The sequence below is a fragment of the Capsicum annuum genome, chromosome 1 (assembly GCF_002878395.1).
Source record: "Capsicum annuum cultivar UCD-10X-F1 chromosome 1, UCD10Xv1.1, whole genome shotgun sequence".
Taxonomy (NCBI): Eukaryota; Viridiplantae; Streptophyta; class Magnoliopsida; order Solanales; family Solanaceae; genus Capsicum; species Capsicum annuum.
Window position 1 is genome coordinate 33,771,730 of NC_061111.1, and position 11,803 is coordinate 33,783,532.

Genomic DNA, 11,803 nt, shown 5'->3' on the forward strand with positions numbered 1-11,803 from the left:
ATATCTTTTGATGTTAGTTCATAATTATAAATTTCTTCTATTGTTAATATCTTATCCCATACTTGTATTTTTACATTCCTAGCTTTATAAGTAATTAAGCTTCCTTCATTATTAAATCCTTTAACTATTATTGGTGTTTTTAATTTATCCCATTTACTTTCTGGTAAGCAATTATATCTACATAAATTAGCTTCTGCTCCTGTATCTATCATAGGCGTATAATATCTATTGTAATATCAGCATACTTCACACACAGCAATACATAATAATTCTCATGCCTTTTTCCCTCTTCAATGAAATTCATGAAAAAAAGAACTTTCCATTTTTGCAAGTCCACATCAGTTTCAGGTATGTGATTTGCTGCTATGAGGACTAGTAGAGGAACAGAAGGCAGACTACTAATGTACATCATTCTGAACAAGACAACTAGCAGCACAGCAACTTCATTACAAAATTTCCTAACACATTCTTTTTTGGCTTTTTTTTTCTTCTTCTATTCCTGTACAGGTAGGTGCATACATTTACAAGGAAAGATGTCATGGTAGATACTTTTGAAGACTCTCTTTTAATTTTTGGAGTGTAACTGGCTTTGATACAAAAGAATCCATACCATTTGCATAACACTCTTCTGCACTTTCCGATAATGCATTCGCTGTCATCTGCGATAAAGTAAACGAGTTTCATCTGTTAGCTGCAGCAGAAAATTGATGGAAAAAAAGGTTGCATGACACAATGAAGAAACGAAGCTAGACACATGAATTTCCTAGTATTTGGAGACTTCAATGTCTTAGCAACTTAGGATTCACAATTTATAGATAATTGTCTGAATAGGTTTGTGAAAGGGCACAAACTCATATTCAGTTCCTATCTTCATTTAGTTCAATAACATTGTTACTTTACCATGAGATGTATTACTTTAATCATTCAGTTCTAGATTTTTTGAGTTGATGTGTACGGAAGGATAAGAATGATACTATAAAGGCGCCGACAACAAAAAGAAAAATGGAACAAGCAAGAGATAACAATATGAAACTATAGAGTCCGTAAAGCACAAGCAATTAGGCATTTAGAGTGTAGGTTTCTTACTGCAATTATAGGAATCCGCTTCATGGAGGTTTCATCACCTCTGTGTGAGGAATTTGAAGGAGACACCTCTTCATCAATTCCAGCATCCTTTGCTGCGTTCCAGTTACCAGTTCCCTCAAATGATCGTATCAATCTTGTAGCTTGAAGCCCATCCATGACTGGCATGCATACATCCTGCACAAATAAAATAATTACCAGCACAAGTTAGCATAAGTACCTGCCTGGCTAATATTTGATACCAAATGTATAAGGCATTAATATATGTAGAGCCTGAGAGCAAGTAAATATTCTGCTAAGTTATTGGTATGTCATCTACTGCGAACATTAGACGAAAAAAATTGCATAATCCCCTTGTGCTACATTCTTTATCTACAGACTGGATTGATTAATATCTGACCTCTACTTTAAAATGTTCAAGGACCCTCTTTAACTCTACAACAAAACAATGGAGGATCCAGTCAAGGGTTCGTGGATTTGGTTTTGGGGTTTAACTCTATATATATGTGCAGGAAAAAAGAGTTGGATAAACATATCACAACCCACAGCGTTATCTGCCGCTGCAGCAATTGATATTGAGATGAACAACAAACGTGCATGTGTAGTACATTAAGTGAGATATGAGCCAACATTCAACATACAAAATCTTTAGTGAAAGAAACCAAATGTCCAGTTAACGTACCATCAAAATGAGGTCATATTTGTTGCTTTGAACCGCACGCACAGCTTCCACTCCATTATTCACTATATCGATGTCATGACCTAACTGCTTCATCATAGACCGTGTTACCATCACAAGTATTTTGTTGTCTTCTACAAGAAGGATGTTGGGTTTCGAAGAGGTTTTTATAATCTTTGCAGCATTGCCAGAAGAGCCCTCAGAAGTTCCATCAGGTTGTTCCAGTAACTGACTTTTTTCTATTTTCTCTGTAATTTCAATCTGATCACCATTTGTAGTTGCAGATTTAGGGGAATCTAAACAAGGAGTATGGGACTGGTGATCTAAAACACCGTTAGTATTTTGGTCTCTACCAGACGTGCTTGGGTTGCCAGAATTTCTGGTGTGTCTGAAGGAAGATTCGGGCTCACAAGATGTCTCAACAGCATCAGCTACTGAACATGCATCTTCAACTGAACCTGTTTCTTTTGACGTATTGCTATCTAAAGGGATAGAATGGGAGTTCACTTGAAATCCATTAGTCTGATTCAAATTGTTATACCCAAACCTGTTTGATGAAAGTTTTGTGGCTCTTACAGAACTGTGAGAGGAAAACAGCGAACCTAAAGTGCGCGGTTGGAATTGGAAAAAACCAGAATTTATATCATCATCATTTCCTTCAGAAGCAGTATCATGATTGTCCATTTCAGAGAGTTCTTCATTATCATCCGAACTATCACATACAGGTGAAACCTTGTAAGGTAGAATAAATGTAAAGGTAGATCCATGGTGCTCTTTGCTGGATACAGTCATATGACCTCCCATAAGCTCAGCCTGCTCAATCAGTATATGAGGCATCAAGGTAAGTGCATATATCATAGACAGTTCAGCAAAAGTCATTTCAGTACAAGTGAAGATGCCAAAATTTGAGTTGCACTAAAATGTGGCAATAGTTGTGAACCATAAAATGATGATGCTTTGTGCACCAGGCTGTCCAAAGGCATATTTTGAAAGAAGTTAGACAATACAGCTCTTATTAGTTTAATAGTTTATCCAAGAGTTACTCAATGCATTGGTTGATTGGAATTGCCGGATGGATAGATGTTACAGATGAATTTCACAGGTAATGTTATGGCCAAAATCGACAAAAGTGAAATTATCAAAGAATATCAACTTGAGTACTTGCTGTATCCTATCACTAAGCTTTGTTTCCAGTACATTATCACATTAATGAGAACACGCTTCAATTACGTCGCATTCATCCTTTTTGAAAACTTTTAACAGTTTGATAAACTTTCAAAAGAACATGTGTTAGTTCTTGATTTCCAGGGGTTTGTTGTCCTACATTTCAAGACTTTGCATACGTGTTGTATAAAAAGCGAACTCCATTAGAGAGCTATCTCAAGCTTGCATTCATTTCCAAAAGGTAGGACAACTAATGACACTTTTTGCACGACCCATAAAATCAGAAGACAGTTTTGAAAGTCCTGAAGGTGAAAACTGTTAATGCTCTATCACTGTGAAGTTATCACTTTACTAACTAGATTCTGAATGAGAATTTGGAATCTCAAAGATAAAAAGCTTATTTGAGCTTAAATGATCAGTAAGTTAGGTAAAACACCAATTAACTAACATGTGTTTGGGGATATTATATGCAGGCTATTATGATTATTTTATCCCTCACAGAAGACCCAATCATAACTAGGATGAGGTAACCTCAAATGATGAAAGGCATGTCAAAACGATACGAGTAGAACAGCATCCTCTGCATTTCTCCATAATTTACTCAATGGAAAACATTTAAATGTTTCAACTTCTGTTCAAAAACAAATTTGAAACTAAATGAAATTAAGAAGGTTTTGAAAATTACCAGTTGCTTGCAGATTGCCAATCCAAGTCCTGTCCCGCCATACTTCCGAGCAGTATCTGCTCCGACTTGCATATACTTCTTGAATAGAGTAGGTATGGCATTTTCTGTTAATCAAAGTAAAAATGGCTTAGCAACATCAGAAAAATAAGCAACAACAACAACAACAACAACAAACCCAGTGTATTCCCACTTACGTGGGGTCTGGGGGGGGTAAGATGTACGCAGTCCATACCTCTACCTCTGCTGAGGTAGAAAGGCTGTTTCCGAAAGACCCCCGGCTCAAGTAACGAGATATCACACAAACACATAGTACAGCACAGAAGCAGATGCAGATGACATAACATAGATACGGCACCCATAAGGAATATAAAATAGAGTAAAGCATGAATGCAGGAATATAAAGCAGAGGACAGCACACATTTTCGTAATAAACATGGAACACGGAACACGGAACATTGAATACGGAATCCTAACAGGAATACCGCCCACCAATTAATTCCCTACACTAGCGACCCGAACTGGCCCTAATCCTCTGCCGTAATTCGCATCTTCCAGACCTTCCTATCTAGGGTCATGTCCTCGGTGAGCTGTAACTGTTCCATGTCCCGCCTAATCACCTCACCCCAGTACTTCTTCGGTCTACCCCTACCCCGTCTAAAACCATCCAACGCTAGCCTCTCACACCTACGGACCGGGGCATCCATGCCCCTCCTCTTCACGTGTCCGAACCATCTCAATCGTGCTTCCCGCATCTTACACTCCACTGAAGTCACACCAACCTTCTCCCGGATAGTCTCATTCCGAACTCTATCCCCTCGGGTCAGTCCACACATCCAGCGCAACATTCGCATTTCTGCCAAAAGAGTTTTTAAGTTATATTCGCTCAAGAGTGTAAATAATTTTTACACCATCAGTGCAGCTTAACCAATTATAGCAAGCTATTTCTCTATTTCCCAAGCTATCACATCAGGCTTCAATTGGAAAATTACTGTAACTTATTTTGAAAGTTCTTTACACTGTTAGTGCACTGAACATAAATAAACCCTATACAAAATAAGGTCAAAGGTATCCATGAAATTTATGGATCAGCAAACAGGTCATGGCATCATGAATGTGTCAGTAGACTTGAGCAGGAAAGTCAAGAGTTTGTACGAAGTACCTGGTATTCCAATCCCAGTGTCATAAACATCACAACGTATCCACACTGTTGTTTCGTGTTGACTAGGATCAACCACTTCATCTTCTATTGCAACTCCATTTTGTTCTGAATAATTGCACTCCCCGTTTTGCACCAATCTCTCATTTGCACCATCAGCATCTTTGCATCCACCAGAACCTTTACGATCTAGGGCGTTGTGAGATGGTGATGTACACTTATCTTCTTTACATATCTTCGCTAAAACCTTTGAATGGTCAGAAGCCATCCTCTTATGGGATCCTTGTTTCATACCAGAACATGGCTCGAGAATCACATACATCTTTATACCTACCTTTCCTTCATGAGTAAACTTTATAGCATTGCTGCATAACATAAGAAATTATTCAGATTTCCTACGTCTTCGATACAGTTAGTATGGGGAATTTTCAGCAAGAAGTTGGAGAAAGCTAAGTGCTTTTATGACCCCAATGGGAAAAAATAACTCTGGTACAGTACTATGAAATAAAAGGATGCCAAAATTTGGCATGCTCAAGCAACAGAAGTATGTACACATTTCATTTCATTTCCATTGTGGAGACATCTCTCGTTTGCAGAAAATGAAAGCAAGACTAGAGAAGAAATCAGAATATGCAGCAGATGTTAGCATGAAAGAGCACCATAGAGGCCTTCAGCCACCAAAAGATTTTCATACCTGATCAAGTTCGTTAGGATCTGGCGAATTCTTAATACATCCCCGACAACCTGATTTAAGGAAAACTCTTCAGAAGGGAACTCATAAGAGATAAACTACAGAGATAATGAGCAGCGCGAGAGAAAGAAACAGTTAGAAGTCCATTAATGAATTTTGTTGTTTATACAGTTTGATTCAATTTATAATCTCATTGAATTGCATTCAAATATAATTCACATAGTTACTGACCAGTAACAAAATTTCTGATTTCTCAAAAATTACTCTAAAACCATAAAAAGGAAATGAAACTTCTTGCTGTGACATATTTACAAGTCAGAACAGCAAGATGCCGGGTTCAGATGGAGAGACAAGTGGTAATTTATAGTTGATAAATTATATAGGGATGCATAATGTGTCAAGTGATATCTTTTTGAGAATTTTGTTGCATTTTCTTATAACTAGGGTCAAATGATGGGGCAAGGTTACCATCAATAAAAATAATTTATGAGAAATCTTACCTCAATGGGAACATCTTCAGCAATGTGGCCTTCCAATGTTAATATTTTCTGTAGTGATGCTGCTGCAGTTTGCAAGACATGCTTTACAACCTCTCTTGGTCGGAATTTTGTGGCTTCCAACTTCATTACTCCTGAAGAAGAATTAGACAACTTTTTTTTTCAAGACAATCAAGTTAATCAATGTGTATGTATTGTTAATTACTACTAAGACAAGAAACAAAATCATATATGAAGTTAATTACCACTACAACAAGAAACAAAATCACTAAACGTTGTTGACATAAAATTCCAGAGTAAAAACTTGGCTAGTCCAAAAGGAAATCTAAACAGAAGAAATCTTGTCCAAGTACTTGTTTACATAGAAAAGAAAATATAATGTAGAAAGGTCACTTTGGGATTGAACAATTGTCTCAAGCTTTTCTTGTATTGAACTCTGTCCTTCAACTATCCAGCCTAGTGTACAACTGAAAAAACTGATAAATTCACTCCTAAGATAGAGTTAAAACTACATCTACACAATTCGTCAAAACATCCAAATACAATCATCTATGATATCGCATCAAATACTTTTTGCAAATACTGCAATGCCAAAGAGAAGATGATGATATTGAACCTGATTCGACTTTGGAAAGGTCAAGGATGTCATTGATTAGTTGAAGAACCAAGTCTCCTGAAGACATCATTACATTCACAAGCTGACGCTGTTCCTTGTCTAGTTTTGTGGTAGAAAGAATCTCGGTCATGCTGACTACTCCTGACAAAGGAGATCTAATCTCATGAGACATGGTTGCAAGCATTTGTTTTGCTCTCATTGTTTCCTCTGCAACAATGAAGTTTATAACCTTAGTGATGATTATTCTTCCGCAGCTGACTTCACATATGTACATAAAGCATATATTATGTAAATAAACCTGTTATGTGAATAGTTTTGTTAAGTTCAGTTTCCTTGGCCTTCTGTACAGCTATCTCTTCACGCAGCTTTGCCATTTTTTCTCTTTTCTTTACCTGCAATTCCATTGCAACATTGCTACTTAGATTCCATGAATCATTCACCGAAAATACATTGAAGCTAGAGCTCAATGAATTAGCAAGACAATGAAGAGAGTCTTATACTTGGACAGGATTAGATTTTAATAGAAAAGCAGGAAGAATCCACTGTTTGGGGATTTATCAATCAGAAACCAGTATTCCGTCTGACACTTTAATCATATGATTATACGGTTATCAACATCTCTCATTTGAATCACAGAGCAGCAGCTACAACAAACAACAACAAACCCAGTGTATTCCCACATAGTGAGGTCTGGGGAGGGTAAGATGTACGCAGTCCATACCACTACCTCCGGAGAAGTAGCAAGGCTGTTTTCGATAGACCCCGGCTCAAGATAAGATAAGTCATCAAAAACGTACACAAAGCATGGAACAATATGGCATGACATAAATATTTAACAGAGGGGTATTTAATGAAATTAAATTATTTCAATTATTTCAATTAACAGAGCAGTAGCTAATTGACATAAAAAGTATATAACATGGTATCAGCTGCTTAAACTGATATTTAGAACATAGGAACTCAAACTTACTTGAAAAATTACTGCTTACTACTAACAAGGGTAGCCAATGAAGAATCTAGAGTTACTGTAAAGAATCTAACTCACCTGATCAGTGACCTCCATTCCCATATAATTTACACCAATGGTCTCTCCTGCCTTACTGAACACAGGTTCAACATATATTAGAAAAGTCTTTGACCCAAACAATCCCGTGTCAAATGTAATTTCCCTCTTTGCCGGTATTCCCCGTTCCAAAACCTCTCTTTTGAAGTCTTGAGATTCCTTTACACCGCCACCGGTAAAAATCTCTACATCTGTTTTACCAATGATGTCCTGAAAGATAAATTTGATTTAGCAAAAAAAATAACAGATTCTAAATGTCAAAAGGAATTTCATCAAAGTGACTGATGAATTATAGGAAGAAACTGATTTCACTCCAAGAGAATATTAAGCAATCGCATTTTGAAGGAAAAGTTCTAAAGCATATTAAGGTTGATATACCTCTTCACGTAGACTTGGGAAATGATTGTAGATAAAACGATAGCGTAACTCATTGTCCTGCAAAAAAGAATATCAAAACATTTAGTTTCTTCCAAACATATGATATCAATAAATAATATGCCATTAAAATAGTTGAAGGAAAATGATATATAGGTTAAAGAAGATTTGGAAATGATCCAACATCTTTTTACAAATGAGGGTGATTCTATCTAGGAAGAGGGGTCGGGGGAATAAGTAGAACAAAAATTTCATCATCCCAATTGTTTCTAATATCCGAGCAGAAAAAATTATCAGATCACTGAGGTATCTAGAGATATCCGATCAAACATTTGTGTCTTACAATAATTGAGCAAAAGGAGTTAAATTAATCTTCGATGTTAACTCCGTGTAACTTGAATTTCTACAGACATCAATTGCACTATGCAGGAAGACAGTACTTTCTCACACTTGCAACTGATACAAACAAACACTACAACACGTTTTGACGGGGATATTTTCATAGCTAACAAGTACAAATATTTTCCATTTGAAATATATTCAAAAGTGATTACTCCATTACCTGGCTAAGTTGAACCTAAAATGTCATGCACAAAAGCCCACCATACAAGCATCAATTCTTACCACTTCGTTTCATATTTCGAATGGTGCAGGGACGTGGTTTTAATAAAATGGTAACTTGTGTTTTGAATACTTAACACGATCTGCGAGCTTCATATATCCCAGGAATGACAGATGCTAGTTGTTGCCAGTGTAGAAAAAGTGTTTGTACAATGGCTTCATACAACTTAACCAAATTAAGTAGTTGACTGTAGCCCAAGTACTTGATTTATCTATTGATTAAATACCGTTCTAAGCTCAGGTGCGGCTTTAAAGGTGATAATAGTAAAAGTATGCTACAAGATCTTGGGACCTGCCATCAAATTATTGGTGCGATTCATTTACCCTCCACCCTATTCCATGGCCACTCTTTGGCTATGCTTGTAGATTAGTTAATTAACTAACTTGATTCACATGGCATGGGTTAGTTTGATGAAAAAAGAATCACATATGAAATCATTGAGGAAGACACAACTTGCCTAAACTAATACAAGGCGAGAGAAAATGAAGCTAATTGCATATTAATTAAGAAAACTCTAAATCGACTATAACGTTCGAGTAGTCAAATATAAGAGAGAGGTGTTCATTCTCTCCATCCGAAAAATATAATCAATTTCTCTTAGGAGAACTTCCAATTTAGCTAAGATGAATACTCATCAAATCATTCTAAGAGAAAACTGACCTGGTGGCCCATGACAACTGGTGCATTCTGGAGGACAAAGTGTAAGAAATTATCTGCTCTTTTCAAAACCTGGGATAATTCTTCCACTGGAGAGGACTGCTTTTCAAGATTTTCTATACTTTCCTGCAATTTCTCAATTAGTATTTGCTCGCGTTGATCACTCGCTTCCAACAACTTCTCTAAATGTTTAGCTCTCTGCTTCCAGTATTTTATGCTGTCATACTCAGCATCTATTTCTAGTTTATCTTGAATTCTCACATCATTCCTTTTCCTAGGAGCCTCTTGGAACATGTATCTATTGAAATCTTCATCCAATATAGAGATTGGACGCTTATCACCCCCAAATCTTTCTTCCTCGAATTGATACTTCTCCAATATCTCCAATTTCTTGAGCTCTGATTCTTGTTGTTGCTTACTAAGATTATCAAGCTCTTCTCTAAGTAATCTTACAGCATTTTCCTGTTTATATTCCCAGTTTTTTACCAAGTAAGCCAACTGAGATGACCCCTTTTCGCTATAATTACTAAGTTCCATAAGGCGCTTGAAATCAACTATGGTTGTGGTTGAATCATTGAAATTAACCTCCTCCAACATATCTTGGTCTTCTCCTGGCCAATCTATATTGAATTGTTTTCCAGCTTCATTTATATCTTCAGGCCACATCGACGAAAGTACTTCCACTTCCATCTCCATGTCCTCTGCTTGATCACTTTCCATCTCACAAACCATATTACACTTGTTCTATCTTACATACAACCACAAAGTCAAACTATTGCTCAACTTAGCTCTGAGGATACAATTCTCGCATCTGATCCTCCACACAGAGAGCTATAAGGAGAACCAAGAATTGTCTGTACACACACGTGACCGTTCAAGATCCTTCAGCTCAACTGCTTAACAACGTCTGCAAAACAAATGATCAAGAAAGATGAGTGTATTGATCCCAAGTGCAACATAGAGCAAATGGATGAATATACACATAATTAATAGGATACATACAACACATAAAACCAAATTGCTGACCCAAGAGCCACTACGACTGAAAACTGAATCTCTCTTAGAGATTTATACAAGCATTTAGAAGGTCACTTTTTTAAAGATCCAAATTGATAACATCATCAGTAATTAAGAATCTTTTTCCTTTTGCTTAATCACAAGTCACTAATGAAACACGTCAACTTTCACAGTCTTTTATTATCACAACAGAATTCAGAAAAATATTTCTCAATGATTTGAAATAAAAAATTCTCCAGCAATCAAAAGTTCATGACAACAACAACTTAAAGTTATGCATTAAACTGGGGCAATGAAATGAATTAGAAAGAGAAAAAGAATTCTTTTTTTTTTGTTAAATCACCCTTTAGTGCAACTTCCAACAAGAACATAAACAATACAATTCAAGAACATAATTGAGGTGGGACATACAACTTCTCAAGATTAATAATTCATAATAAAAAAACTCAAAACAAAAAAAAATACATATAGCCAAAGTCATGAATTCATGAATCATCATATATCAACCAATTCATCATACAATGAGCAACTCAAAATCAAACTTCCTATTCTAATGCAAATTAAGATCAAATTTTCACGTACATAAATACCAAAGTCAACCAAATTTCTTAGTTTTCAAGAATTCTTGAAACTTTCTATTGCATGAAGAAGAAGAAGAAGAAGAAAGTTGGTTGAAATTTTTTGAGAGCACCCCCACCTTGTCTTCCTTTTTCACTGTAGATCTGAAAGAATCTCTTGAAAGTGCTCAGTCAAAAATAAAAATAATACTCCAAGCATTTGGACCATTATGAAGAATGTAAAAGGAGACCATGTGAAAACCAAAATTAAAAAATATGTGGAGACCAAAAGAAACAAACTCAAGAAGCCATGTGCATTTTGTAAGTCTTCTTATTTTCTTATTTTGCTTTCAATATTTTATACAGTGAAAATTTCGCCACCCTTTTATATATATTTCCTAATTTTTCGTGTTAGATTCATAGTACTATTCCTTTTTACTCATCTCAGCAAAAAATTGAACAACATACATTCAGTTTTTTTTTTCAAGAACACCCACCCTCCAAGCTCTTTTTTTTTTTTTTCCTTTTTCTTGTTTGTATAGTTTAATTAAGAAGAAATGATTAAGGTAGTAGTGAGTATAATATAGTGAGTAATTCAGTATACGATTATGTGGTGGCAAGTAGACACACAGGAATCGTTCTGTCCCTTTTTGTTTTTTAAATTGGAGAGGACGGAGGTTGCTCCCCGCCTTTTACGAGGTGACGTACTTTCATGGCGCGTACGTATAACGCGCTGTACATTTCTCCTGTTATTTAATTTTTGAGTCAGTTCTCTCTCTATCTGTTGTTGACTTGTTTATAGTACTCATAGCTTATGTGTACATGTATCCTATATGCGTTGTCCAATGATTAGCATGAATTTACACCAAACACCCTTTTAGTTTAGGTCTTATGACACTTCACTTCTCCCTCTTGTGTAAATTTGTCAAGTAAATAAAGAA

The 11,803-nt window shown here is 36.1% G+C and overlaps 1 protein-coding gene across 1 annotated transcript; it reads right to left on the bottom strand.

Moving 5' to 3' along the window:
• Positions 1–215: 215 nt before the first annotated feature.
• LOC107854109 (histidine kinase 5) lies at positions 216–11,578 on the bottom strand. Its single transcript, XM_016699100.2, has 13 exons — positions 11,003–11,578; positions 9,292–10,195; positions 8,013–8,069; positions 7,617–7,844; positions 6,870–6,963; positions 6,572–6,778; positions 5,959–6,089; positions 5,462–5,511; positions 4,771–5,132; positions 3,612–3,715; positions 1,766–2,575; positions 1,087–1,260; positions 216–659 (listed from the first exon to the last, which is right to left on the bottom strand). The coding sequence occupies exons 2-13, from the start codon at positions 10,018–10,020 to the stop codon at positions 537–539; spliced, it is 3,069 nt and encodes a 1,022-aa protein (XP_016554586.1). The 5' UTR covers positions 10,021–10,195; positions 11,003–11,578; the 3' UTR covers positions 216–536.
• Between the last annotated feature and the right edge of the window lie 225 nt (positions 11,579–11,803).